This window comes from Nycticebus coucang, chromosome 13, assembly GCF_027406575.1.
Source record: "Nycticebus coucang isolate mNycCou1 chromosome 13, mNycCou1.pri, whole genome shotgun sequence".
Taxonomy (NCBI): Eukaryota; Metazoa; Chordata; class Mammalia; order Primates; family Lorisidae; genus Nycticebus; species Nycticebus coucang.
In genome coordinates this window covers 75,493,409-75,517,625 of record NC_069792.1, presented here as the reverse complement: position 1 = coordinate 75,517,625, position 24,217 = coordinate 75,493,409, and the positions used below count along the sequence as shown (strand labels likewise).

The 24,217-nt window shown below is 36.8% G+C and overlaps 1 protein-coding gene across 3 annotated transcripts in view; it reads left to right on the top strand.

The window, feature by feature from the left end:
* Positions 1–809: 809 nt before the first annotated feature.
* The window catches only part of CSMD3 (CUB and Sushi multiple domains 3), a 1,164,849-nt gene continuing 1,141,441 nt past the window's right edge, over positions 810–24,217 (top strand). For all 3 annotated transcript variants that reach the window (XM_053559351.1, XM_053559349.1, XM_053559348.1), the window contains exon 1: positions 810–1,231. In XM_053559351.1, coding sequence (XP_053415326.1) covers positions 1,054–1,231 — 178 coding nt within the window. In that variant the 5' untranslated portion in view covers positions 810–1,053. The remainder of the gene's footprint in view (positions 1,232–24,217) is intronic.

Below are 24,217 nucleotides of genomic sequence, written 5' to 3'. Positions count from 1 at the left end.
TACGTAGTGTATACGGACGAGAAGCGGGTGGTTAGAAGATGGCCAGTAGATGGCGCAAGAGCCCTTCTCTTGCACTGTCTTAACCCTTGCGTGGTGTAGGGGTCTGCCAATACATCTAGATGTATAGATACATACATTTTTCGTTTTGAAAGAAACCTCTCATTTACATATTTGGGACCGATCCAGAATTAAGACAAATGGGTCTGTTCTGGATAACTTCTACAGATAAAGTAGTTTAACTGCAGCACACACCAGCTGTGAAAGGAGGTTGGGAGGATGAAGGGGAGAACTATTTGAGAAAATGACACGGATTTTCCTCCCCACCCCACCCCTGCCCAGTCCACGGGTGAAATCCATTTAACGAATCATAAAAACCCGAGTACGGGTCTACACGTAGGTATTTGAATATGTAAATGCGTGTGTGCAAATAAATCATTTTCTGTGATTCTTTTTCAATTAAATCACAGGATAATAAATGCTAGCAGCCTGCCTGAAATATACTGCAACTACAGTAGTAACACATGTTCCATGACAACGACGTGGACATCGATGGAGTCCGATTCATTATCACCACGGTTTCCCCACACGCAACGCAGATTCTCCCATTAAAATATCCCTGTAGCATGCTTCTGCATTCGCAGGCTGCAACGGAGAGCTCACTAACATAATATTTCTTAGGCTGCTTTTACAGGCAGAATTGATCTATTCGGGGGTGGGGGGAGGAAAAAAACCAAGCCCCTTCATTTCAAATATTGTGGGGAGTTTATCAGAGAGCTGAGCTGGGCTTTAAGAGGCTCACTCGTGGTTTCTGGTGGTTGCTATAACGAGCTAGAATTGGGGTAGATTTTGGCGGAGGGGAAAAACGCACAGGGAAAGACAGAATCCAGAGTAGCGGAGACTTTGTGCCCCCGTTGGAGAGATGGTTGAGTCCTCGTCAAGGTTGCTGTGGTATCCCAGAAACACCATTCACTCCGAGCTGTGACCGCGCACCAACAACAGCAACAACTACACTGCGCTGGGCTGAGCAGCAGGAATCAGGAGCTCGCGAGTAATATGAAAGGGACCCGCAAAGGGGAAAGCAGAGCCAAGAGACCCAAACCCCAGGAGCCCGGCACGCGGAGATGCGCTAAATGTGGCCGCTTAGACTTCATTTTGATGAAGAAAATGGGGATTAAAAGTGGATTTATGTTTTGGAACCTCGTCTTTTTATTGACGGTGTCTTGTGTGAAAGGTAAGTCTGCTACGCGTGGGGGGGGGTCCCCTCCGCTTTGGATGGAGGTGGGCTGACTTGCAGCCTGAGAGAGGCTGGCAGGTTACTTTGCAATTTGCACCGATAAAATAATCTTGATAATACTGAAGAAGGAGTTGATTCACAGCTCTTTTTCCCTCCCTCAGATAGGAAATGCATTTTGCTTGCCAGATTTGGCGTTCAATGCGGTGATTGAGCTTGTGCTCAATAAATATTCTTGCAGTATGCTCAAACGAATACGTGAGTTGGTTAGTATAGCCCCTCACTCGTGGATATCCAGGCAGAATTCCTTTGCAAGACTTTTCTTGGTGGTGAGGATTACCTTGATCTTTTTTTTTTTTTTTTTTTGTCGATGCTGGGTGGAATATTTCTATTAAAGACACTGGTGTAAATGCTTTTTAACCCTTTCAGGGAAGAAAGTTACCAACGTGCTAGGACTGTGTTGATTTTAAATGCTTTAGGGTATAGAGGTCTTCCAAGCATTGCCACACCAGCGAGAATGTCTGCATGCATATGTGAATTGTTTCTACGTTGGCTCGCAGGCAATGATAAATGCAGGAGAGCATCCCTAGTTCTTGTGGTAGAGGTTCAGCTAAAAAAAAATGAGGTTTAAAAAAGGGTCTGAGATGCCACGAGGTGTAAAGATCTGCCTTAGGGGATGAATGAAGGTAGAAGCAAAGTCATTAGCTGAAGACCAAAAAGAAAATCCCAGCAAGTCTCAGCGTTCAGACAGGTAGAGTGTCACATGCACAGACAAGGGGAGGGGTGGGTAGGATGTCAAATTTATTCCTAAACAGGAAGGCAAGAGGCAGTCAGGAGCATTGGAAGCAGAGCCGGTCCTCAGGGAGAAAATAGACCCACATCTCTTCCCCACAACTTATCCTGCGCCCTGCTGCCCATTAATTGTCGAAAAGAACACTCCAGAGGTGTTCATGACTCATGCCATCATTTCTGAACAATCACCTCTCCATACTCACGGCAGTTCGAATAGACGCGATGGATGTCGCTTTTAGTGAAGCTGGTTTCAAATCTCGGGTGTCTGTGTGCCCGGGGCTTGGGGGTGGGGTAGGCGGGGGGCGCGGGTGGGGGCTGTTTTGGCCCAGGCGCGCCACGGCTGTCAACACAAACTGGGCGCTTCTTCCTTTGTAAAGGGGCGCCTCTCTGAACCGCAATCGCCGCGTCGCTATGAAACACTTGATTGTCCAGTTTGCAGCTGGCTGTCCCCCCACGGAAGGCAGCCCATTTGCATTCAGTAGAAATGATAATTCGTGTTTTGGAAGGAGGGAGGTGGAGAGGTTACCTCTCCCTCTACTATGACCAATGATGGGGAGCATGTCTGGAATTTTAATTTACATCCCTAAATGCCAGGAAGGCGCCCCTGGTCTCTGTGGCAGCAACTGCCTTGTAATCCCAACCTGCTCCTTACAGCTTGATTTTTTTTTTTCTCCCCAAGCCTCAGTTCTGAGCCAAAATGCTTGTCCTTCGCGGTGTAACTGCACTGCCTGATGCACAAATCGCTCCTCAGATTGCTTACAAGGGGGTTTTGTCGCCGGCTGGACGTGTGAGGAGCCTGCCACTGGGAGTTGGTGGTTAATGGATGGCCCTGGGGCTGCTGCTAGACGCGCGCTCCGCGTGGGAGAGACGCAGGAAGCCAGCAGCAGCCCTGGCAGAAAAACAGAGGGGTGGCTTCTGTCTGAGAAAATGGCCAGGGTTTATGGGAGAGTTTTCATGATACCTGTTGCGCCCAGACACATTCGAGGGGCAGCTGAGGGGGAGGGAAGTCTCCGAAGCCGGGCGAGCATTCCAGCCTGAAGAACGCGGAACCGCGCCCCCCTTAATTACAGCCCCGGCCACCCCCACGTACCGTATTTTCTGAAAGAGACGCGCCTATAGAAAGAACCCGTGTGTTAATTGGCTTTTAAAGGGTCCTGGAAACAGGACTCCTGCCCTTTACCCACAGCTCCCTTATTTCAGAATGATATTATCGTTCTTGATTTTAGCTTTGGAGCCATAGGGGAAAAGGAACAGGCTGCTTTGGTCCTGTGCAACATCAATATCTACAAACTGCGAAAACGTTTTTAAATGGTACTGAAGTTCTTCATTGTCACTCGCTGGCACTTGGAAGGCATCTCCTTCATTTTACAACTTGAAATGCTGCCCCCCAATTCTGAGAAACTTGTGTAGGTTATATGCTTTAGAACTCTTCCCATCTCTGGGTAATGGACATTTTGATTATTCTTCTTCGGCTCCTTTTCTTCATTTTAGTTTAATTTCACCTCAATTTCAAAGCTTTCCTAACACCCAGAATTGCAAACGTTATTGGCCTCATGTCTGTGCCCACTTTTGTCTTCCCTACTGTTTCTTCTGGACTCTTAGGTCCAAGGAAAAGCTCGGACTGGGAAATCCTTTTAGAGGGTTTTCAGGTCTTAAGACAAGCGTGAGGGTTCAGGAAGTCCGAGGCGCGCCGGTCTCCTCCTGAGCAGCTCCGCCCACGAGAATTCCACCATCTGCCCACACTTTTCATCCCCCCACCAGCTCCCCTTTGCACGCCACAGCAATGACAAAAAGCTCCGTGGGAGGAGACGCCTCAGAGTGGAAGATAAAGTGATCTTTGGTGGCCTGAGCCGCTGGGCTGGGTCTGGAAAGAGAGACAACCTTCCTAGACATTTCATGTCCATTGTTATCTCTGGGGAAAAAGGGCTGTGGAGGGCTCCAAATTGGCAGGTGGGACTGGATGGCGGCTGATTAGACTGATCCACGCTGGGGAGAGAGAGGGAAAGGTAGGGATAAAGTGGGGTCTCTCTCCATAGAGGACGGTGGGGGAGAGAGAGAGGAAGAGGAGGAGAGAGATTTCTGAAATCATTTCAGGTCTCACTCAGATGGAAACTGAGAACCTCCAAGTCGTGCTTAAGTGTCCCGCCCACATCAGGAGACACCCGCGGGGCTTTCCCACGCTGCTGCTGGGGGGATCCGAGGGGACCCACACTCCGTGAGCGAAGGTACCGACCAGCACAGAAGCTGGTGGGCTGCAGGTTGGAGCCCCAGGGCAGCGTCCCTCCCCCGACGCCAAATCTTGCTTCCCAGGGATTCTCGCCAGACCAGGGATTTAAGGAAGGGTCCACGTTTCCTTGGGTTCTGGTATTCCAAGGTGACACCACCCCTGTTTCAGCGCTTTCCTGGAAGAGTGGAGATGACTCCCTCAGTGGATTGCCCCTGGCTAAGGTCTCCGGGGTCCACGCGAGGGCCGAGCTGGCAGCAGCTCTCATTAGCACCTTTGACTGAAGCCAGGGTGGTCGTGCCAGGGAGTCTCAGCCAGGCGTGTGTCCCCGGGGACAAACACCCTCGCCCCCTGCCCTTCAGGCGGCCGTGGCAACCTGACAGGTCAGGCAAAGATCAGCGTGTCGGCTTGAGAAAGGGGGGAAGGAGGAGTGTGAGTTAATGTCTTTACAAAACAAGTACAGCAGCATATTAAAAACCACCTCACGCCACCACCATCATCAAAACCCTTCTGAGACACCTCCTGGGAGGCGACCTTTACATTGGAGTCCAGGGTCCGCGTCCCGTGACCTGTTAGGCAGTTGCTGTCACTTCCTTTCATCTTTCCTTTGGGAATATTAATTAATTTATTCAAGAAGACCAACCTGCCTGAAATGTTCCTCAGAGTGACCGACTGAGCTCATGGCGGGTGTGTGTGGTGCGTGTTGCTGGAAGGACGCAGACATAGGAACTGTCACCGAGGAGCCTTCCAGGGGCCCGAGTGGGTGTGTTCCAGGAGGGAACAGCACGTTACTGTCCTGCGGGGTCCAGATCGCTGGCGGTGCCGCGACCACCGCGGTCAGGCGATCTGCCAGAAGCGCCCGGACAGCCCCTTGCTCCCAGCGGACTGCAGGGCCGTCTCCTCTCCAGCACCTTCTCCAGGACGCTGGGAAGCTCCGAGGGGGAAAGAGTGGTGGGGGTTGTGGTCTCTGTACAATCAACCTTTCACCTTCATACCTGTTGGTCGCTGGGGAAGGGCAAGCAGGAGGGCAGACTGCTGCAAAAACTTAGTTGGACTTTTGGGGAGAGGACAGGAAAAAGGCAGTGATACAGGGTCATCCCGGTCATGGGTGTGGTCCTTCCTCAACCCTCAGATGCTTTTCATGTTATCAGACCCTTGGCTAAGCTATTTCTTGGTACTGGTTGAGAATTCCTAATTATTAGTATTTTCTATATTAGTAATGCCTTGCTTCCTACAACACAATTTGAAATCTCCTCTCATTGTGTATATGAACAATATTTGCACATACATCATGTAACTCGTAGTAGGATGAAAAGAATATCAGTGGCAATCATGTGACTTTAGATGTCACAAGATTATTCTATTGGCGGTTTAATAGTCTCTCTATAGTGATTTTTTAAGTGTCCTCCAAGAAGTAGTACCAGCATTGTCTGGAAACATTTTAGAAATATTAATACAAAAATCTCAGGCCTGATCCCCAGCTCAGCTCTGTCTGGCTGGAGTATCCAGAAAAGTGTTGAAAGGGGCATGAAAAGAGATTGCTTTGCATTGCAGAATAATAATGAAATAGGACAACCCAAGGAAAGACGGATTTAGGATTTAGGCATAAGGTGGGTTCCCTTTTCTGTGAACTTGGCGCCTTCAGGGAAGCCTTGCAGCACTCAGTTGCTAAGCCAACCAACACCCTGACAAGGCTTGAATAGTTTCGGAAATTTGAGGCTAAACTTTCCCTGGACAATTACTTCTGTAGAAAACATTTTTAAATGTCCCTTGGCATTCTGGACGGGAAGGATGGGGTTACAGCTTCAAGCCCTCTCCTGTGCTGGGAAAGTGTGCAAACAGAAATAATTAAGGAGCAGGTTTCAGCATCTCCAAAACCTGATGCCAACTCCCTTGAGAACTGTCAAGGAGAAAAGGGGTAGAATTACTCAATAAATTAAGTACTTCAGGAACATAGGCTTAGTTCCAGTAGTTATTACTGTTCATGATATTAATTCGTGTTTCTATTTGTGAGGTAGCTGCATAGGCTTTGGGTATATGTGTCTTTTTCCTGAACACAAAATTGCTTGCCTATAGGACAGTGAAATAATGCAGTGGCAGAAAATGGCATCTGTACCTATTTCTGAATATAGAAAACTCTATCATACGTGAGATCAGATAAAACAAAAAATAGTAAGAGAGGTAGAGCAGTTAATAATGCCTTTGCACTCAGGTGAAAACAAACTGATGTTAAAATGCTTGTCTAAGATCTGAAAGGCAAAGAAGAGAAAGGAACTAAACTTCACTTCCCTAGCATCCAGGTGGAGTTCTGGTGTTCCAAAAGATGCCTTTCTTCTTCTGATTCATCAGGGTCTCCAGAAATGGCTTCAAGATATTAAACATTTTCAAGTATTTTGTCTAGTTTGGGAAGTCACTTTAAAGCATCAAGCTTATTTCCAGTAAGGCACTCGTTCCTTTAAGCAGCATGACTATTTGAGAAAATATGCCATCTTGTATTTTGAATTCCAAGATTTGAGAGATTGGGAGTAAACCAATTGCATATGAACAGATGAAGGAAAAACAGGTAAAAGACAAATAAAATTTAAGGGCATTTCATTGTTTGTACATATACATTAAAACACAGCCTGAACTATTTTTTTTTCTTTCTTTCTTCCATTCCTTTTACTCATCTTCCAAAGAAGTATGCAATTTAGGAATATTTATATAACTTCTGGAAAGGTTGATAGAACAGGCATGGTGTTTACCAAATTCATGGTTTTGATCTTAGAGTGAGCAGGTGGGTGATTCATAGAAATTTGGGGGTATATTTATTTCTATGCCCACGAGAATTAGTGCCCTTGTAAAGCTCTTATTTTCATCAGGAATATCCTTTTCCTGAATGTCACTGGGAAAAATCACTTTGTTGAATATCTTTCAGTATTCATGACCTCAAGGCTAATGGTCATCTTTTCTTCTTTTAAGGCTCTAGGCCTGTAGCCATCAGATGCTTTTCATGTTATCAGACTTTTTGCTAAGCTATTTCTTGGTGCTGGTTGAGAATTCCTAATTATTAGTATTTTCTATATTAGTAATGCCTTGCTTCCTACAACACAATTTGAAATCTCCTCTCATTGTGTATATTGCCAATATTTGCATATACATCATGTAATTTATAGTAGGATAAAAAGAATATCAGTGGCAATCATGTGACTTTAGATGTCACAAGATTATTCTATTGGCAGTTTAATAGTCGCTCTATAGTGATTTTTTAAGTGTCCTCCAAGAAGTAGTACCAGCATTGTCTGGAAACTTTTAGAAATATTAATACAAAAATCTCAGGCCTGATCCCCAGGTCAGCTCTATTAAATCAGATAGTCAGGAATTTGGGCGTAGACATTGGTGTTTTTAACAAGTCATCCGGGTAATTCTGATGCACTTTAAAGTTTGAGAACCACTAAGGTAAAGTGACTAGTGCAAGGCTTCTGGAGCCACTAAGACCTGAAAGTCCAACAATGGTTCTGCCAAGAATTATACTTGGACTAGCAACTCAACTTCCTCATGCTTCAGTTTCATTTTCTATAAAAAGATATTAGATTAACAGTCTGTTTACAGTGAGAATATGTAAGTCACACATGCAGCGCAGTATGTGGGACTGGTAGCTATCATCAGTATTATTCAAACAAAATGTGCACACACAAAGCCAATAAGAAATCCCACATAATTTATCCCTAACACCACCACCTTAACTTCTCCGTAACAGTAAATAAAAAGTGTAGTCTCGTCTCACTAGTTATAATTTCTCTTTGGCTAAGTTCCTAGGCCATTACACATCTAAGTAACACTCTGAAAGTTCTGCTTATCACCTTTACACATTTGCTTCTGCTGCTGGCTGTATGAATCAGGGGCACACCCACAGCTGACAAATGTTACCCCTGCTCCTGGGCTGATTTCATCCCGTAAGTTCTGATATTGTTTTTTTATCTTTTTAAAAGTTATAACAGCATATAGTCATCTGTAACAGCTTCACATCAATTTATATTGATTTATAAATATTGATTGATGAATAAATGAGCATAAATTATTCACTCATATTGTCAGAATCATGATATTTATATGTCCTTAAATGTCATCTAGTTTACTGTTCCTATATTATACAATAAGTGCACATGCATAGAAATGGCAAGTGATTAGTACTCAGTTGCAAAGACCATTAACTAGATCACTGAGCATTCAAGTTTGTGTTCAACTCTCCTTCTACTATAATTTATCAGTTTTACTACAAATTACCTTAGTCGGCACCAACAAAAATAATAGCCAAAGTTTGGTATATGAGTAGCAAATGTCAGTTAGTATCACATAAAGCTATCATTGATTGTATGTTTGTATGTAAAATAAAACACATGGTAACTACCCATTTGGTATAGCACAAAAAGAGATAATTTTGGAACAAAAATCTTTTGTAAAACTGGTGTGCTATGTATCATAATACATCAAATAACTATATCTTTGGCACAACCTATCAACAGGACTATAAATAAAATCAGGGTATTGACTATCACTCATACCTCAGAAAGGATTTTGAAGGATAGTACTTAAATTAAATTTTTTATTTATTTCTTATGATCTGTACATAATTTCTTAAAGGATTTGAAATCTATAAAATAAGCTCTTGATGTCTTTTTCCATAGTTTTTATTATGTTTAAGTCATATGTACATGAGATTTATGCACTCTCTGTAGTCTGTAACTTCATCTGCATATTTTGACATGGTGTCACTCAAAACTCTGTCAAAGGAGGCCAGGCACAGTGGCTCATGCTTGCTAGTTGTAATCTCATTACCTTGGGAGGCCAAGGCAGGTAGATCCCTTGAGCCCAGGAGTTGGAGAACAGCCTAGGCAAGACAGGGAAACCCTGTATCTACAATAATAATAATAATAAATAAAATAAAATAAATTAAAAAGTAGGTGGGTGTGGTGGGGTTTACCTATAGTCCCTGCTAACCCAGAGGCTACAGCAGGTGGCTAACATGAGCCCAGGAGTTTGAGGTCGCTATAAGTTATGGTGATGCCACTGCACTGTATCCCCAATTAACAGAATAAGACCTGATCTCAAAATAAATGAATTAAATAAATAAACCCAACCACAGAAATAAATATCACTACTACAAGAAAATGAATAATTTTGCATAGTTATCTTCAATTTTAGTGATATGTTAAATATTTAAGAGTCTCCTTAGCATGGAGTAAAATTTGCAAAGATAATGAATTCTACTAAGTTTGAGGAGTTGAAATGTTAAAAAGGAATTGAACTATATAAAGAGCAATGAGTGATTCTCTTAACAGCTGAGCCTATTACGATCAAGATTATAAAGTATTTCTTTGCCTTATGTTAGCAATTTTAAAGGAATATTTATGATTCTATAGTGTCCAGAGATAGTGGGGTGTTTTAAACTACATTTAAAAAAATATAGTCAGATACCATCTTGAAAGGAAATTTTTAAATGGAGATGAACTCTATAGAAACTATTTAGTCAATTTTCTTTTCTTTCTTTTTTAAGTTCCTTTTTATTTTTTAAATTTCAGATTAATGTGAGGGTACAAACCATTAGGTTATAATGTTTGCATTTGTTAGGTAGAGTCCCTGTTGTAGCTGTGTCCTGCACCCAGGAAGTGTGCCAGGAACCCTTACATTATGCCCATTCACTGGGAGCACACCAATTCTCCTCCCTCCGCCCTCCTCCCCCAGCTTGAACTGAATTGAGATTTTCTTGTGTGTGGGTGTGTGTTACCTCGTCTACTGGCTTCCTATTAGTAGTGAGAACATTGGATATTTGCTTTGTGTTAACCTGGATGGAGTTGAAACACGTTCTTAGGAAAGTATCACAAGAATGAAAAAACAAATATCCAATGATTTATTAAATTTTAAATAACTTCGAAAAAGCAGGGGCTCCTGCTATTGCTTTTAAAACAAATCCATCTGGCTGACTCCAGAATGCTCAAAAGAAGGTGGCATGGCAGGAATATAAGACATCGTTACATTTTGGGAAAATGGTACCAGGATAAAATTATTTTTATGTCTTTTTTATGTGTCCAACTCTATGCTAAGCCTTTTAAATAAAGTGCTCGTTACATCTCAAGCAGTCGTTTCCTTTCTCATCTTACTATCTTAATTTCTAGCAAGCGCTGAGATTTGTACTCCCTAGCATGCGTCGTGACTTCATTTCTATGGCCTGTCTCCCCTTTCTGTAAAGATACACAGTTTCACTTGTCCTTCAGTGAGATGAAGTGGACTTTGTGGATGGAGCCTGGATATGTACATTATGAGATAGCTATGATTTCCTATGCACAGATTGTTACTTCCATTTACAAATAATTCGTATTTTTCCTGAATCTGGAGGAGCAATTGTTTTCCAGGATTAGTGGTTAAGTGAAATCTGAAATAATAATTGATTCATAGGGGATGGCGCCTGGGGCTCAGCGGGTAGGGTGCTAGCCCCATATACCAAGGGTGGCGGGTTCGAATCTGGGCTGGGCCAAACTGCAACAAAAACAACAACAAAATAGCCGGGCCTTGTGGCAGGCGCCTGTAGTCCCAGCTACTCAGGAGGCTGAGGCAAGAGAATCACCTAAGCCAAGGAGTTGGAGGTTGCTGTGAGCTGTGATGCATGGCACTCTACCGAGAAAAAAAAAAAAAAATGATTCATATGCTGATACTTAACAAAATGGAAAAAAATTAAATGACTAAGTTATGAATTAAGCTTCTTCCTTTTTAAGAAAAAAATCTGAGCCCTTGAGAATTTAAATTAGTAGGAAGCTGATGATCAATAGTCATGTATATATCCCACAGTTACAGTACCGTTTAAATTTATGTCATTATAAGGGAAGTTACATCTTTCATTATATTTCCATAACTTTACCATCTTAATAATTCTGTTCACTAAATGTAAAAGGCATTTTTCACTTTTACAAATAATAGTAAGCAAAGTGAATACATAAGTAATATGTAAATTAAATGTGTCACTATAAAATGTATCTAGTACATTATAGAGAAAAAAAAAAAACCCACCTAGAATTAAGAGTTCTAACCCTTCAATCCTAACCTAATGCTTTTCAGCAAAATTTAATTTTATAAATGCCAATTAATTTATACTTCACACATAAAATAATTTGTGGGTACAAAACTTATTCACTAATCATATCATAAAGCTCAACCAATAAAATTGTTTCATTTGGTACCTTAATTTCCACTCAGTTCTATAAATGTTAAAGATGTGACAACTCTTTCAACCCTTCAAGTCTAGTTATTCTGAGGCAGAAAGTGTGCAATAGATTTATTTTGAGGGGCAAATAAATGTGAAAAATATTCTAAAAATATACATATCCAAGCTCCATCCTCAAAGTCTACTTTATTTCATAGAAGTACAGGTGAAGCTGTGTATCTTTACATAAAGAGGAGACAGGCCATAGAAATTTAGTGACTAGCCATGCTGGAGAGTACAAATCTTTAAATTCCCTGTCCCACGTGCTTTTCTCGTTATTGGGCCTGCCTTATGAACCTCTTTATCTAGACTTCAAACGCTAACCAGATATAAGAGAATACTTCCTGAAGTAATTGTGTAAGAAGGTACAGAAGCAGGAGAACCACAATGTAAGTGAATAGAAACTCAACATGCATTCTAAAGATTAACTTAAAAATTAAAAGGGAACTCTTAAATGTTCCTTATAGTCTACATACAAAAAAAATGCATGTATTAAATTAAACTTAAGTACCTAAATTTAGCATTACATTTTCTTGAGAAGGTGATAAAATGTATTTTCATGCATAACTATTACTTTTCCATTTCTGAACTTTATATTTATATTTATATTTCTTAACTTTATATTTATTTATATTAAATATATATTCTTCCAATATAAACTAGCCTTTCTACTTACTAACATTATTAACATTTTGTTTGTGGGAATATTTTTAGAAATGTCATTTTAACCTGCCTTTTTAATTTTAGAGCTAAGATATCCTAATATTGCCCTCATATCTATCACTCAGAGATTATGCTGATTACATTAAACACTTTTGTTGTCAGGCACCCTTATTTTAAACAGTTTTAAGGTTTGATCTTGCAACAACTAGATGTAGATTTTTCCAAGAATGGCAAATGTCGTGGATAAAAGTACAGTACAATTTGTCTCTAAGCTGGTTACCTACAATTATGCATTCCAAAATTTTATTTAATGCTGAAAATTGACTAATTACCAGCCAAGTTCTTCAATTTAAACTTGATCCTTTTTTTGTAATAATTCACTCTGTTTACCGAAATTTTAAATCATAATGACTTCATGTCTCATTTTCATTATCTACGTGAGCAGAAGAGGAAGCATAGCGATAATTAAAATGTCTTTCCTTGAGTTTGTTCACATCTTTATTAACTACCTGTTTCCTCATTTATAGCTGCTTAATAAAACTATCAGCTGTGTTTTTTGTTTTATATTATTCTAATTTCTTGAATATGTAATTAACTTTTTATGAGGACATGTCTTTTTTTTTCTTACATATACATGTGTTTATTAGGTTTCTATGTTTTGCCTTCACAAAATGAAAGAGGCTTAAAATTTAATAACAGTAACAATGTCACTAAGATAAGGACTAGGAACAAAAACCTCATAAAGAATGAACGAACATAAATACATTCAGAAAAGAAATCAGAGAATTGCTGCATCAAAATAGTAAGCAATAATAATAATAATAATGCAAAGAAAGTAACATTCACATTGTCAAATAAGAGTATGTCTATTATGGAATGCTTTGACTCTGAATGACTCTGAGGTTCGAGTCAAAGCTTTTCTACACAAGAGGCTGTCTGATTTTAAAGAAACTTGAGGAAAAAATGTTAATTTCATTTTTTCTTAAAATTCTTCATAATGGATATGAACATAGTGAAGTTTATCAGCTAATCTATAACTAAAAATATAATTTTAAGTTATCTTCTATTATGAGCATTTTATTTTATTTTATTATTATTATTTTGTGTGTGTGTTTTTGGCCCGGGCTGGGTTTAAACCCTCCACCTCCAGCATATGGGACCAGCACCCTACTCCTTGAGCCACAGGCGCCGCCCTATTATGAGCATTTTAGAAGGGAAGATGCATCTACCATGTTGTTAGTTTCTTAAAACAAAATAAGATACTGTTAAAAAAAATCTTTACCTTGAGCTAATTTGTAATTTCTGGAAGTCATTTTGTTTTCATTTTTTAAACTATATTTTCATGTATAGAGATCCTTCTAAATCATTATCAGAAGTATAATTCGAATCTTCTCCCAATGTTAGTAATGAATTTATGCTGAGCTACATGCATTTTCTAATACTGAACTCTGTGTTGCTAAAAGCTGCATTTGCAAGATAAGGGATCAAAGTTAGAAAAGCTGGCAAAATAAATACAAATGAATCTCCTGCAGATGCAACACCTCTCACCTCGGGATTTCTTGATTCCATACTCTAAGTGACCTAACTATGTCATCTGCACAAAATATTTGCTAGGCATTCACATATATGGGGAAACCTGGAGTTAAAGGTTTTTGGCTGATGTCTAAATCAAAACAGCTGAACTGTTTCAAATGTTTTGTGTAAATAAATTTGCATCCAGGCTGCTAATTTGTGTGCCAACTTTCAGTGTTACAGTTTCCAAGATTATGGAGATGATAAAGACTCTTAAATATAGTTTGCAATAGAAGCGCTGACAGGTCCACGGTCACAGGTACTGAACTCATCATAGTCAATGCTCTTTTTATGGCTTTTAAAAAACTTTCATCTTTAAACTATACTAGTACTTGAGTACTCTTATCTGTTAAATCTTTTTAAAGGAGGTCACCCAGAAGCCTGTAAAATCAATTTTCTAGCAAAGTGCTAGAAAATCTTTATATCTCTATTAGCTTTTCAGTGTTCATTAATATATTAATGAATTAACATAAAAATAATATTTTGAATTAATTTTTGAATATTACTAATGTGAACTCTTAGCTATCGACCACCTTGCAACAATATGAGAATCACTACTTCTTTTTTCTTGTCTTCACAAATATTATTATAAATGTCCTATTTTAAAAGGAATTTACATTCTAATTATATAACTCTTTCAATAGCAAATTCTCAAAGACCTAAAAAGAAACTGGAAGATGTTAGACATGTTCATTTTGATGTTCATATTAGCTTAATTATTTCTATTAGCTATCAATTCAGTTTATTATGCTTTTTATGAAAGTAACAGTTTTGTTTTTTTTTGTGTTTTTTTTTTTTTGGAGACAGAGTCTCCGTTTGCTGCTTTGGTGCTTTGGGATCTAGCTGATTCTTGCCTCCAGCTATTTTTAGAGACAAGGTCTTGCTCTGCTAAGGCTGGTCTCAAACCTGTGAGCACAGCCAATCCTCAGCCTCCATGAGTGCTAGGATTACAGGTGTGAGCCACCACACCTAGCCAAATAATACTATTTTGAACGGAATGTTCTGGCACTGACATAATTTAAGTTGTGAAGGATACAGTGGTCAGTTGATTTTATTTCCACAAAAAACAAATCACTGGCTCGTTAAGCAGTTCTAGAGCACGCCCACGCATTCCTTCAGCCATCAATTATTTATTGAGGACCAGTGTGTGTTAGGCTTTTGCCTAGATTTTGAGAATATGGAGATAGAGTGCTAGCCTCTATCCTAATGGAAGGCATAGTCTATTTGAAGAAGGCCTTCTGTGAATTTAGCACCAAAACAATCTGGTTATTGTTAAACTGTTTAACATTTCCATGGAATTCTTTTCTCATGTAAATATAAGTGTAGCTAATACTACCTTTGTTTATATATCATGTAATTATATCTTTATCCTATGGTAAGTAAATATAACATCCTATAGACATTGTTTGAAACTTTCAGAAGAAAGGCATCATTTTTTAATCTAATCAAATGTGATTTTCCCTTGTAATTTCCAATTAAGATGTTTATCGACTCCCATCTGTTCAGCCAACTGATATTAACTAGTTTATCCAGTATTAATGAAGATCCCACATGTATTTTTGTGTTAGTGTTTAAACAATTACATAATTGTTTATGATCAGTAAATTGTGCTCTTACTCATCTTCTTCCTATGTTAGTTACTGCCTCAGAAATCTTCCCTGGCTTCCTAATACTTTCAATTTAAATTTACATTTCTGCCCTTTCATTTCATGATTCCTATGAAATGAAGCTAATTTATCAAGGCCAACACCTCCAAATGGCAAGGAAAATAACTAAATATGAATATGAGAGATTCAGTCATAGTTTTCTAAATTTAATTTTTTGTTTTGAAGATTTGTATGTTGGTGAAACAGATCTTCAATAAGCATATTACATTTTGTCTTGATTTTAATATGTTATGTTAAAAGCAATAAAAAAATACAGGAAATTGTTATAGGGGGATATACTAGCATTATGTCAACACCAATTTTGCTACATGGGAGTTTACTAGAATGATCTATGTGTTTAAGATTAGAACAGTTAACAGATTTCATCAAATGTTATGTGTCTCTCATTTCTCCCAAATATATAACTTTGATGATTCATGTTATTATCATGTTTGTACCAACACCCCACTTCACAAATACTGAACTATCTCTCTATTCCCTTTCATATTCTATAAGATTCATTATCTTTATGATCTAATAATTATTTATCATAAGGAAACCAGATGTAATGTTTATTAACACAACAAATATTAGGGTTTTTTTTCTATTACTAAACTTCAAGATGTAAAGTATAAATGGCAGATGAAAATGATGAAATTCCATATCTATATAAATTTCTATTTTCTGTGCTTTGATTACTGAATAAAGCAAACTTATAAGCTGAGATAAAATAGCTTTGGGTACCATGCATTGTCTTACTAAACCTGGTACAACTGAAGGACAGAATTTCCATATATTCCTGGGTAAATTTTCAACACTTTCCATAATACATAATGGTAGCTTCATTTATTTAAGTCTTACACTAATACATGCAAAGTAATTTGCAAGGTATGCTAATTTGGTTCCATCGGTAGCTCAGAGTCAATGTTTAAGATATTCCTTTTTATTTATTTTTTTTTTTTTTATGTTTGACATAACAGAAAGGAAAGTGGTCTCTTAACATTTCACCAACCTATATTATACAAAGAAACAACCATAAGCAATATATCCCTGTACCATCTTTCAATTCATTTTATTTTCCTTCTAAAGTTATGACATTACTCTATTTTCAGGGATCACTGACAATTTACATAAACAACAGTGTTCCAGCATGGATTGCTTTTCTAAATTTCAGTGGAGAGGTTTTCATGCTAGCTTGTTTTATTGTTAGTAAACAAGAGACTCTCAGAGGATCCACCGATATACCATGTATAGCTAGCAAAATATAACTATGTGAGATAATGCAATTATTAATTTGATAGGTTTAGCCATTCCATTAAGTATGTATTTGTGTGTGTGTGTGTGTGTGTGTGTGTGTGTGTGTGTGTGTATATATATATATGCTGGGCTGATGTGATGATACAAATAGAAATCTTACACTTCACCTCATAAGATAGGTCACATCAAAATGCAGTGGAAACTTTTTTTAATGCAAAAAAATTATTAAAAATATTATATATAGTTATGTTCAGACTATATATTTAAGGCATATATGAAACATAAGTTAATTTTGTGTTTAGACTTGGGTCTCACTCTCAAGATACCTCATTATGTATGTGGAAATATTCTAAAATTAAAAAAAAAAAGAAAAAGAAATCTAAAACACTTATTGCCACAAACATTTGGAATAAGGCACAATCAACCTATACTTTAAAGATTGTATTATGCGTGATAAATACATACCATGTTATCTGTCAAATTTTAAAAAGATTAATAACTCAGTTAAAGAAAAAAACCCTAAAAAGTGATAAAAATTATTTTTTCTCTTCATCTCCCTCTCATGCTCTCTGGGTCTCATCATCACTAGTCCAGGTTTATTTTTCCACATGGTAGCTTATTCCATCTCTATAGATCAGCTTCCTAAAAAAGGGTCTTTTTTTCTACTCCCTTAGTACCTTAACTTGAGAGTGACACTGTTTTGCTTCCATAACAGTGGAATTAGTACTATTTTGCATCAAAGTCTTCATAGCTCCTAAACTTTACTGTGGTACAAGGTATCTATTTTATTTTGGAGCTGTAGAAGGATACCTGATTAGCTGGCTTAGACTGAAGTTACCATATGACACAAATAAATGGGATCAAGGTATGAATCAAGCTGTCTTCCTGTGCTCAGCAAATTCTGAAAAGAGTTTTAGGATAAAAGAGATGAATTTGTTACTTATACTTCAAATACCATTGAACTTCCAAATTTAATGTTTAGGAAAGGTCGGAAACCTTCCCTTTATACCTTTCTTGGAGTTTGCTAAAAACAGCTGACAATAGACAGATTAATAGGAGAAAAAGGTGTGTAATTTAGTAACATGCAGATGGACATAAGACTCCAACAAATCTCAGACTTAAGGAGGGATAATTTTGGTGATGTTTAAGCCCTCTTCAGGAAAGATAGGGAAATGGAGGGCTGTAGTTAATTTTAGGGAAATTAATGATTTTCAAGAGAAATCAATGAGTGAGAAGAACAATGACTTGAGACAAATTTCCTCTGAGTAGGGGAGGGTGCTGGGAAGGTGAGAAACAGCACTTTATTGTGAACAATGCTTGTCTCATTGTGCAGATACAGTATCCCAGTTACTTCTCATAGCTTTGATCAGAAGAATAGATAGATTTTTTAGTCTCTTCTCTTCTTCAGTGGTTAATCTAGCCTGGTTATTTGATAAAATTCCTAGGGAAAGGGTCTTAAGAAAATTGCCTTTCTTTTGGGAAGAAATTTCCTTAGTCACATAAGAAAATTTCAGACAAAAACCCTCCCTGGGCATGAGAAAAGAGGATCAAAGAAATTAGGGGCAAGGGAAGGTCAAAGACAGACTTTGTTTCTAAGGCTTATTTCTGCAGCCTTCTCATAAATAGTTCAAAGAGCTCATCATGCCAAAATGCCAAAATTTTGAGGTTTTACTTTTCTGAGTTCTAACAAATGTAATCAAGAGAATTTGTCAATAGTCAATAAATATAACATAAAATAAAAATAAATGCATTCTTAATAGCCGGGCGTTGTGGTGGGCGCCTGTAGTCCCAGCTACTCGGGAGGCTGAGGCAAGAGAATCGCTTAAGCCCAGGAATTGGAGGTTGCTGTGAGCTGTGTGAGGCCACGGCACTCTACCGAGGGCCATAAAGTGAGACTCTGTCTCTAAAAAAAAAAAAAATAAATAAAAAAAATAAATGCATTCTTATTAGTTGCATAATTAAGCACAAATATTTATGATTTCTAATCTCTTGTGATTATATCTTATATCAATTTTTACAAAAGTTTGTTTTCCTCCAAAGATCTTCTAAAAGCACTTCTCTCAGTAATATATTAGGCATTTCTAATTCTTTGGCTTCCTTGTTTCTTTTCTCATCTTTGTGGTAAGGAAATAAATTAATATTCATTGTCACATGCATTGTTTAAATCAAAGCACTGTGGCCTAAGAGTGTCTCTCATTTCAGCACTTCAATGTATCTTATTTTTAAATGGAGAAAACCACTTAGAAAGAGGAAATTAGCCAACAAGTCAGCATATCAGTTTTTATTTTCATATTGTATGTACATAAGGTTTACAATATGATGTAATAGAATACATAAATTCCATAGATAGGATATTAAGAAGGTTGTTACAATGAAGCAAATTAATATATCTTATCTGTCATCAATTTCAAATCAGGCCTTGTCCAAATCAAAACTTTTGCTCCTTTTATCACACTAAACCACATTTCACTGACATTGAGAGAAAAAAAAAAAAAAAGAAACTCTATTTTTTAATTAAATTATAGCTGTGTACATTAATGCAATCATGGTGTACAATGGGCTGCTTTTATATATAATTTGAAATATTTTCATCAAACTGGTTAACATAGCCTTCACGGCATTTTCTTAGTTATTGTGTTAAGACATTTATATTCTACATTTAGTAAATTTCATATTTTCAGATGGAATGTGACATCTTTCACATGAATAAAGTTATTTCTGTTCCAGGAATGAGTAGTTCTGAACAGGAAACAACTTCTTTTACATGTGGCAAAATGAAGGGAAGAAAATAGAAATAGAAGAAGTCAGGGGTTGAAATTCAGAAAGGTCAGCCTTGTTATGTTGCCGGAGAAACAGGCCTCGTGTTAGGGTTTGGACATGCTTTGTCATGCAGCATCATTTATTAAGTTGGTTGCTAAAATGAAAAATAAAATGTGTATTATGGAAAAACTTAGGTGTTGTGATATTATCAGTGTATTTACGTGATGGGGGTAAGGCTAATTGATACTCTATTTTTTTCTCTTTACAAATCAAAATAGATGGAAGGAGAGCCATAACCAACCTGCACATGAGACCTTTTCATATTCACTTACACTCTTTCCTTTAAAGAGCCCAGACTTCATGGAAAACTTTTGTGAATTCATTTCTTAGAAATGTAAAAGAAATAAACGTATTTCCTTAGCTCGCAAGTCAGTGAATAAAAAGGAATATCTCAAAAATACCCAGCATGTGACCTCCATCCCTAATTTAGTACCTAATAAACAGAGTAGGTAGTTTCCTGTATACAATCATAGGTACTTAGTGGCTCTGACATTGGGAAGCATATTGAGGAAGCAATGATTCCAAACAGAATAAAATTCAGTTTGCACTTAACAGTGCAATTGATGGAATTTAGCTATTTTTTGCCTATCATATATTTATCATTATTTATTTATTTATTTATTTTATGTATCATTCTTTACTTTGCATTCTCTTTCTATTAATCTATTTTTGGAATGACTTTTCAATTCTCTTTTGTTTTAAATAGCTCTTTGTGGTATTCAATACCTTTCATGATCGGCCTCAGTATTACTAACTCACTCTAATCATGTATTTTACTACCACTCTTTGAAGCCACATGGCTCAGCCTCAGTCCGGGAGGTTGTGCATTCTTAAATATCCACACATTTGCACCAAACTATTCTTAGTTTACAATGTACTTTTGGCATATTCATCTTGTTGAAATACTCCCCACATACATTTCCCTAAATGCTCTCTAGCTGAATTTAAACTCTCCCTTCTGAGCATGAACTTTAAATTTTATTTGCATCTGAATTATAGTTCTTCCTGTAATGTGCTTTGTATTCAAGAAATTTATGCATATTCTCCCTCCCTCGCATTACAGAGAAATATGCAAGGTCAGTATCTGAGTTTTTAGCACTTCTATATTTCCATGGAATCTTGCACAGTGCTTTCATGAAGTAAAACCTTCATAAAAGTTGTATGTTTTAAACTGAGACTGAATACAATAAAATATTAACTGACATTTTCCTACATTTAAAATATCATTTTACATAGGATTTATTTTTCTTAGTTAACTTATTAATGCCTTAATGTTTGTTGTTCTTTACCTTCTCCTCTAACCCTATGTTGTAATATTTTGGGTGTTAGTTCTCCTATGATGTTCTCCGATTTACCATTTGATATAATTTGTTCCATTAAACCTGCCTATTTTAATTTCTTTACCGTGTCTTTAAAAAAATTGTTTTGGAACTTAAACTTTATGCCTATTTTTGGTGGCTCTATTTTTTATCTTTAAAAAAATTGTTTTAGAATTTGAAACCTCTCTTGAAACCTTCTTTGTATTTTTGAACATTTATGGATGCATTATTTTGGGTTTCTTACTTTCAAAAAAGAAAAAAAATGAGACCAACAATAGTGCACAATTGTGCAACATGAATTTCTCTTACGTTTTTCCATTTCCTCAAATTGTGACACCACAACTCATTCATTAGCTCTTGTTTTTACGAACTTACCTTTTTCTCTGAGGTATGAAAACAATTACAAGTGCTCAGGACATCTTTGAGGTGTGCTTCTGAAACGTCCCCTACGTAACTTACTACTTTCTCTATTGAAATGACCTTTCAGATCACAAAAGCAGACTATTTTTTCAACCATGATTTCCTCATCAATTTATTTACTTCTTGGTCTCTATTTTATTATATTTAAATTGTTGGAGTGAAGCAGATATGTAAAATCCCATGCATTTTGAATGCTTTGTATCTCTACATTATTGATGCATCAAAATTGTTCCTTTTTTGTTGTGTCAATATTTGCATGATGAATTTTTTTTTCCAATTTAAATATGTTTTTGTATTTCTTGTTTTAATCTTTTGGGATAGGGCATGAGATTTTTTTGGAGGAACGGTAGTAGTATGACATACTTTATTTTGAGAGGTATCATCGCCTATTACTTAATATTGCAATCTGCCTGAAGTTGCTTCACTAATATTTCTTTTTATTTATTTTTTGTATTTCTATTTACATGTTGAGGCATATATTTAGAAAGATTCAGCTGTTGAAAAAAATCTTATTACCTTTCTGACAGTATGCATACAGTAAGCATCAATTTTGCCTTTTGATACTTTGCGCCAGTTTAGGGTGTCTTTATTTTTTTGTCTTGATTTAAAAAGGACTAAAGGGGAAATCAACAAAGAAACACACTTTTAACTTGGTAAATGTAGAATATAAATGTTTTGGCACAGTAACTGAGATAACGCCGGAAAGGCTATGTTAACCACTGTGATAAAAATGTGTCAAATGGTTTATGAAGTGAGTGTATGATGCCCCATAATCATATCATTGTATACAGTTATGATTTAATAAAAAAATTAAAAAAAAAAACAAAAAAACAAAAAAAAAAAAAAAGAAACACACTTTTAAAGTCCTATTTTTTGACTTGACTCATTTTGCCATAAAAATATTCTTTAGTAAAATAATAGGAGCCTAACCAGTGAATGATTTCCAATAGGCCTATCTCATAGTTGAAATGCTCAGATATTCATTCAGCGGGGGTTTTGCCTTCCACTTGCTGTGGTTTCACTTACATCTTTGTTAAGTGGTAAAAAATCAGAAAGTGATGGAAGTAGTATGCTCCAGCAAGTATATTCTATTTCTGTTGCTTCAAAAGCACAGGGAATGTTAAGATTCTAAAACCAGTCTTCGCAGCACTATTGTGGATGTAACAGGTGAGTGATTATTTGCAAGGCTGACATCGTTTATCGAAATGGAATTGTAATAGTTTTCCACAGCATGAATGAATCTGACATTTTGTTTTAGAGATGCAATAATTTCCAATGCCAAGTTTTCAACTTTAAAAATTTAATAGATTGTATAAGCCTACCTAGTGAAACTGCTGTTACATTGTAATGTTACCGGCAAGCATGATAAAATAGCTGTAAAAAAATATGACATATAGATAGGAAAATTCTGTAGTCTTGTAAAACAACTACCACTAACAACAAAAGGGAGTATAGTCTGCGCTGGATTTTTTTCCCATTTTTAAAAACTAGATGATCATTTTATCTACTGAAAATTGATGAATCTGATGCTTTCATTTATGTAACAAATGATGTTTCAGTGTAAAAAAAAAAAATCCTAGTTAGGGAATAGTAAAAAGAAAAGTATTTGAACACATCCCACATACTGATTTACCTTTTTTTTTTTTTTGCATCTTGTGAAATGTGATCCAAACTTATACCAGCTATTCTATGATACAGGTCTATACTGGAAACAAAAGATTCTATAACATACAGCAGTTAATGTAAACATTATCAGGCCATTTACACTTTCCTTAATATTGAAAACTGACTGGGTTATGTTATTTGGCAGTTTAAAGAGCAATTGACTATTAGTAGTAGTAGTAGTATCTCACTGCATAGTCAATGTACTATGTTAAAATTGTAGGGGAAATGTCTTCACAAGAAGCAGCTGTGATATATGACCACTCTAGGCCAAAGTAGAAATAATATTGGGCAATTAGTGTTGAATGGTTTAGGACTGTACATTTCAAAACTATGTATGCTTTTAAAATAGAAATATGTGATATCTAATATGCCCTCCTTGCTTAGGTCAAAATTTTGTTAGGAATATCCACATCAATCACATTTTTATCAAGTGTAGACAATTCAAAAAATCTATTTATTTATTTTCACAGCATCTGAAGATTTAATTTTAAGCACAGATTAAACACACTGATTTGGAAGGGTTTTCCTGCCAAATACTAACCTGATTTCTATTTTCTTTTTATATTGAGGCTTACTCCTTTTTAGTGTAAATGATAGACTTCCTTTTAAGGTCTGGTTTTTAAGGGGTAGAGTATTTGATTTTTCTTCTTTTTTCTGCTTTTCTTCTCTTCTCTGAGCCATATAATCCTATTAACTGGAGAAAATAAGATACATAGTTAATAAATTCATTGATGTCTGCTTGCCTCTCAAATAGAAGAGGGTGTAATTAAAATCCAGGTTTTATTATGATGTGAGAACTCATAAATTTTGTAATAGAAAATTCCACCTCTGATTGAAAGTGATGGATACATATCATCTTTTTACATTTACATTATGCAAACTATTTTTCTAATATTTTGGATACATATATGACAATAATATTCCTTTTATAGTTTTAAGAAATAAGTAGAAAGCTTCTTTTTTGCTTTATAGAATTGCTAAGAAAATTTTTCCATTATGTATTGTGATCATACTGACTCAGATTGAAAATCCTAGCATGTCCAGATAATTTAAGTTCCCTATTAGCAACATAAATTTTATCAGAGCAGGGATTTGTTTGGTATTAACTATATAGGTAGGACCTAGTTTTATGTCTTGCACAACACACGTATAATTCATGGTTTTCTAAGGGATAAAATGATTGTCAGACTTTCTTTGGTTTTTCATCTACAATAGGAAAATACTTTCTTAACTCAGTAGTACTCTGGCTATTAGTAGTATGCCATGCTATTCCACTTTTGTATCCGTTTGTCTTTTAATTTTTTCCAACATGGTTATTCATATTTTTATTTTAAGGTACATGGGAGGGCACATCTGTATAACTGGCATCTA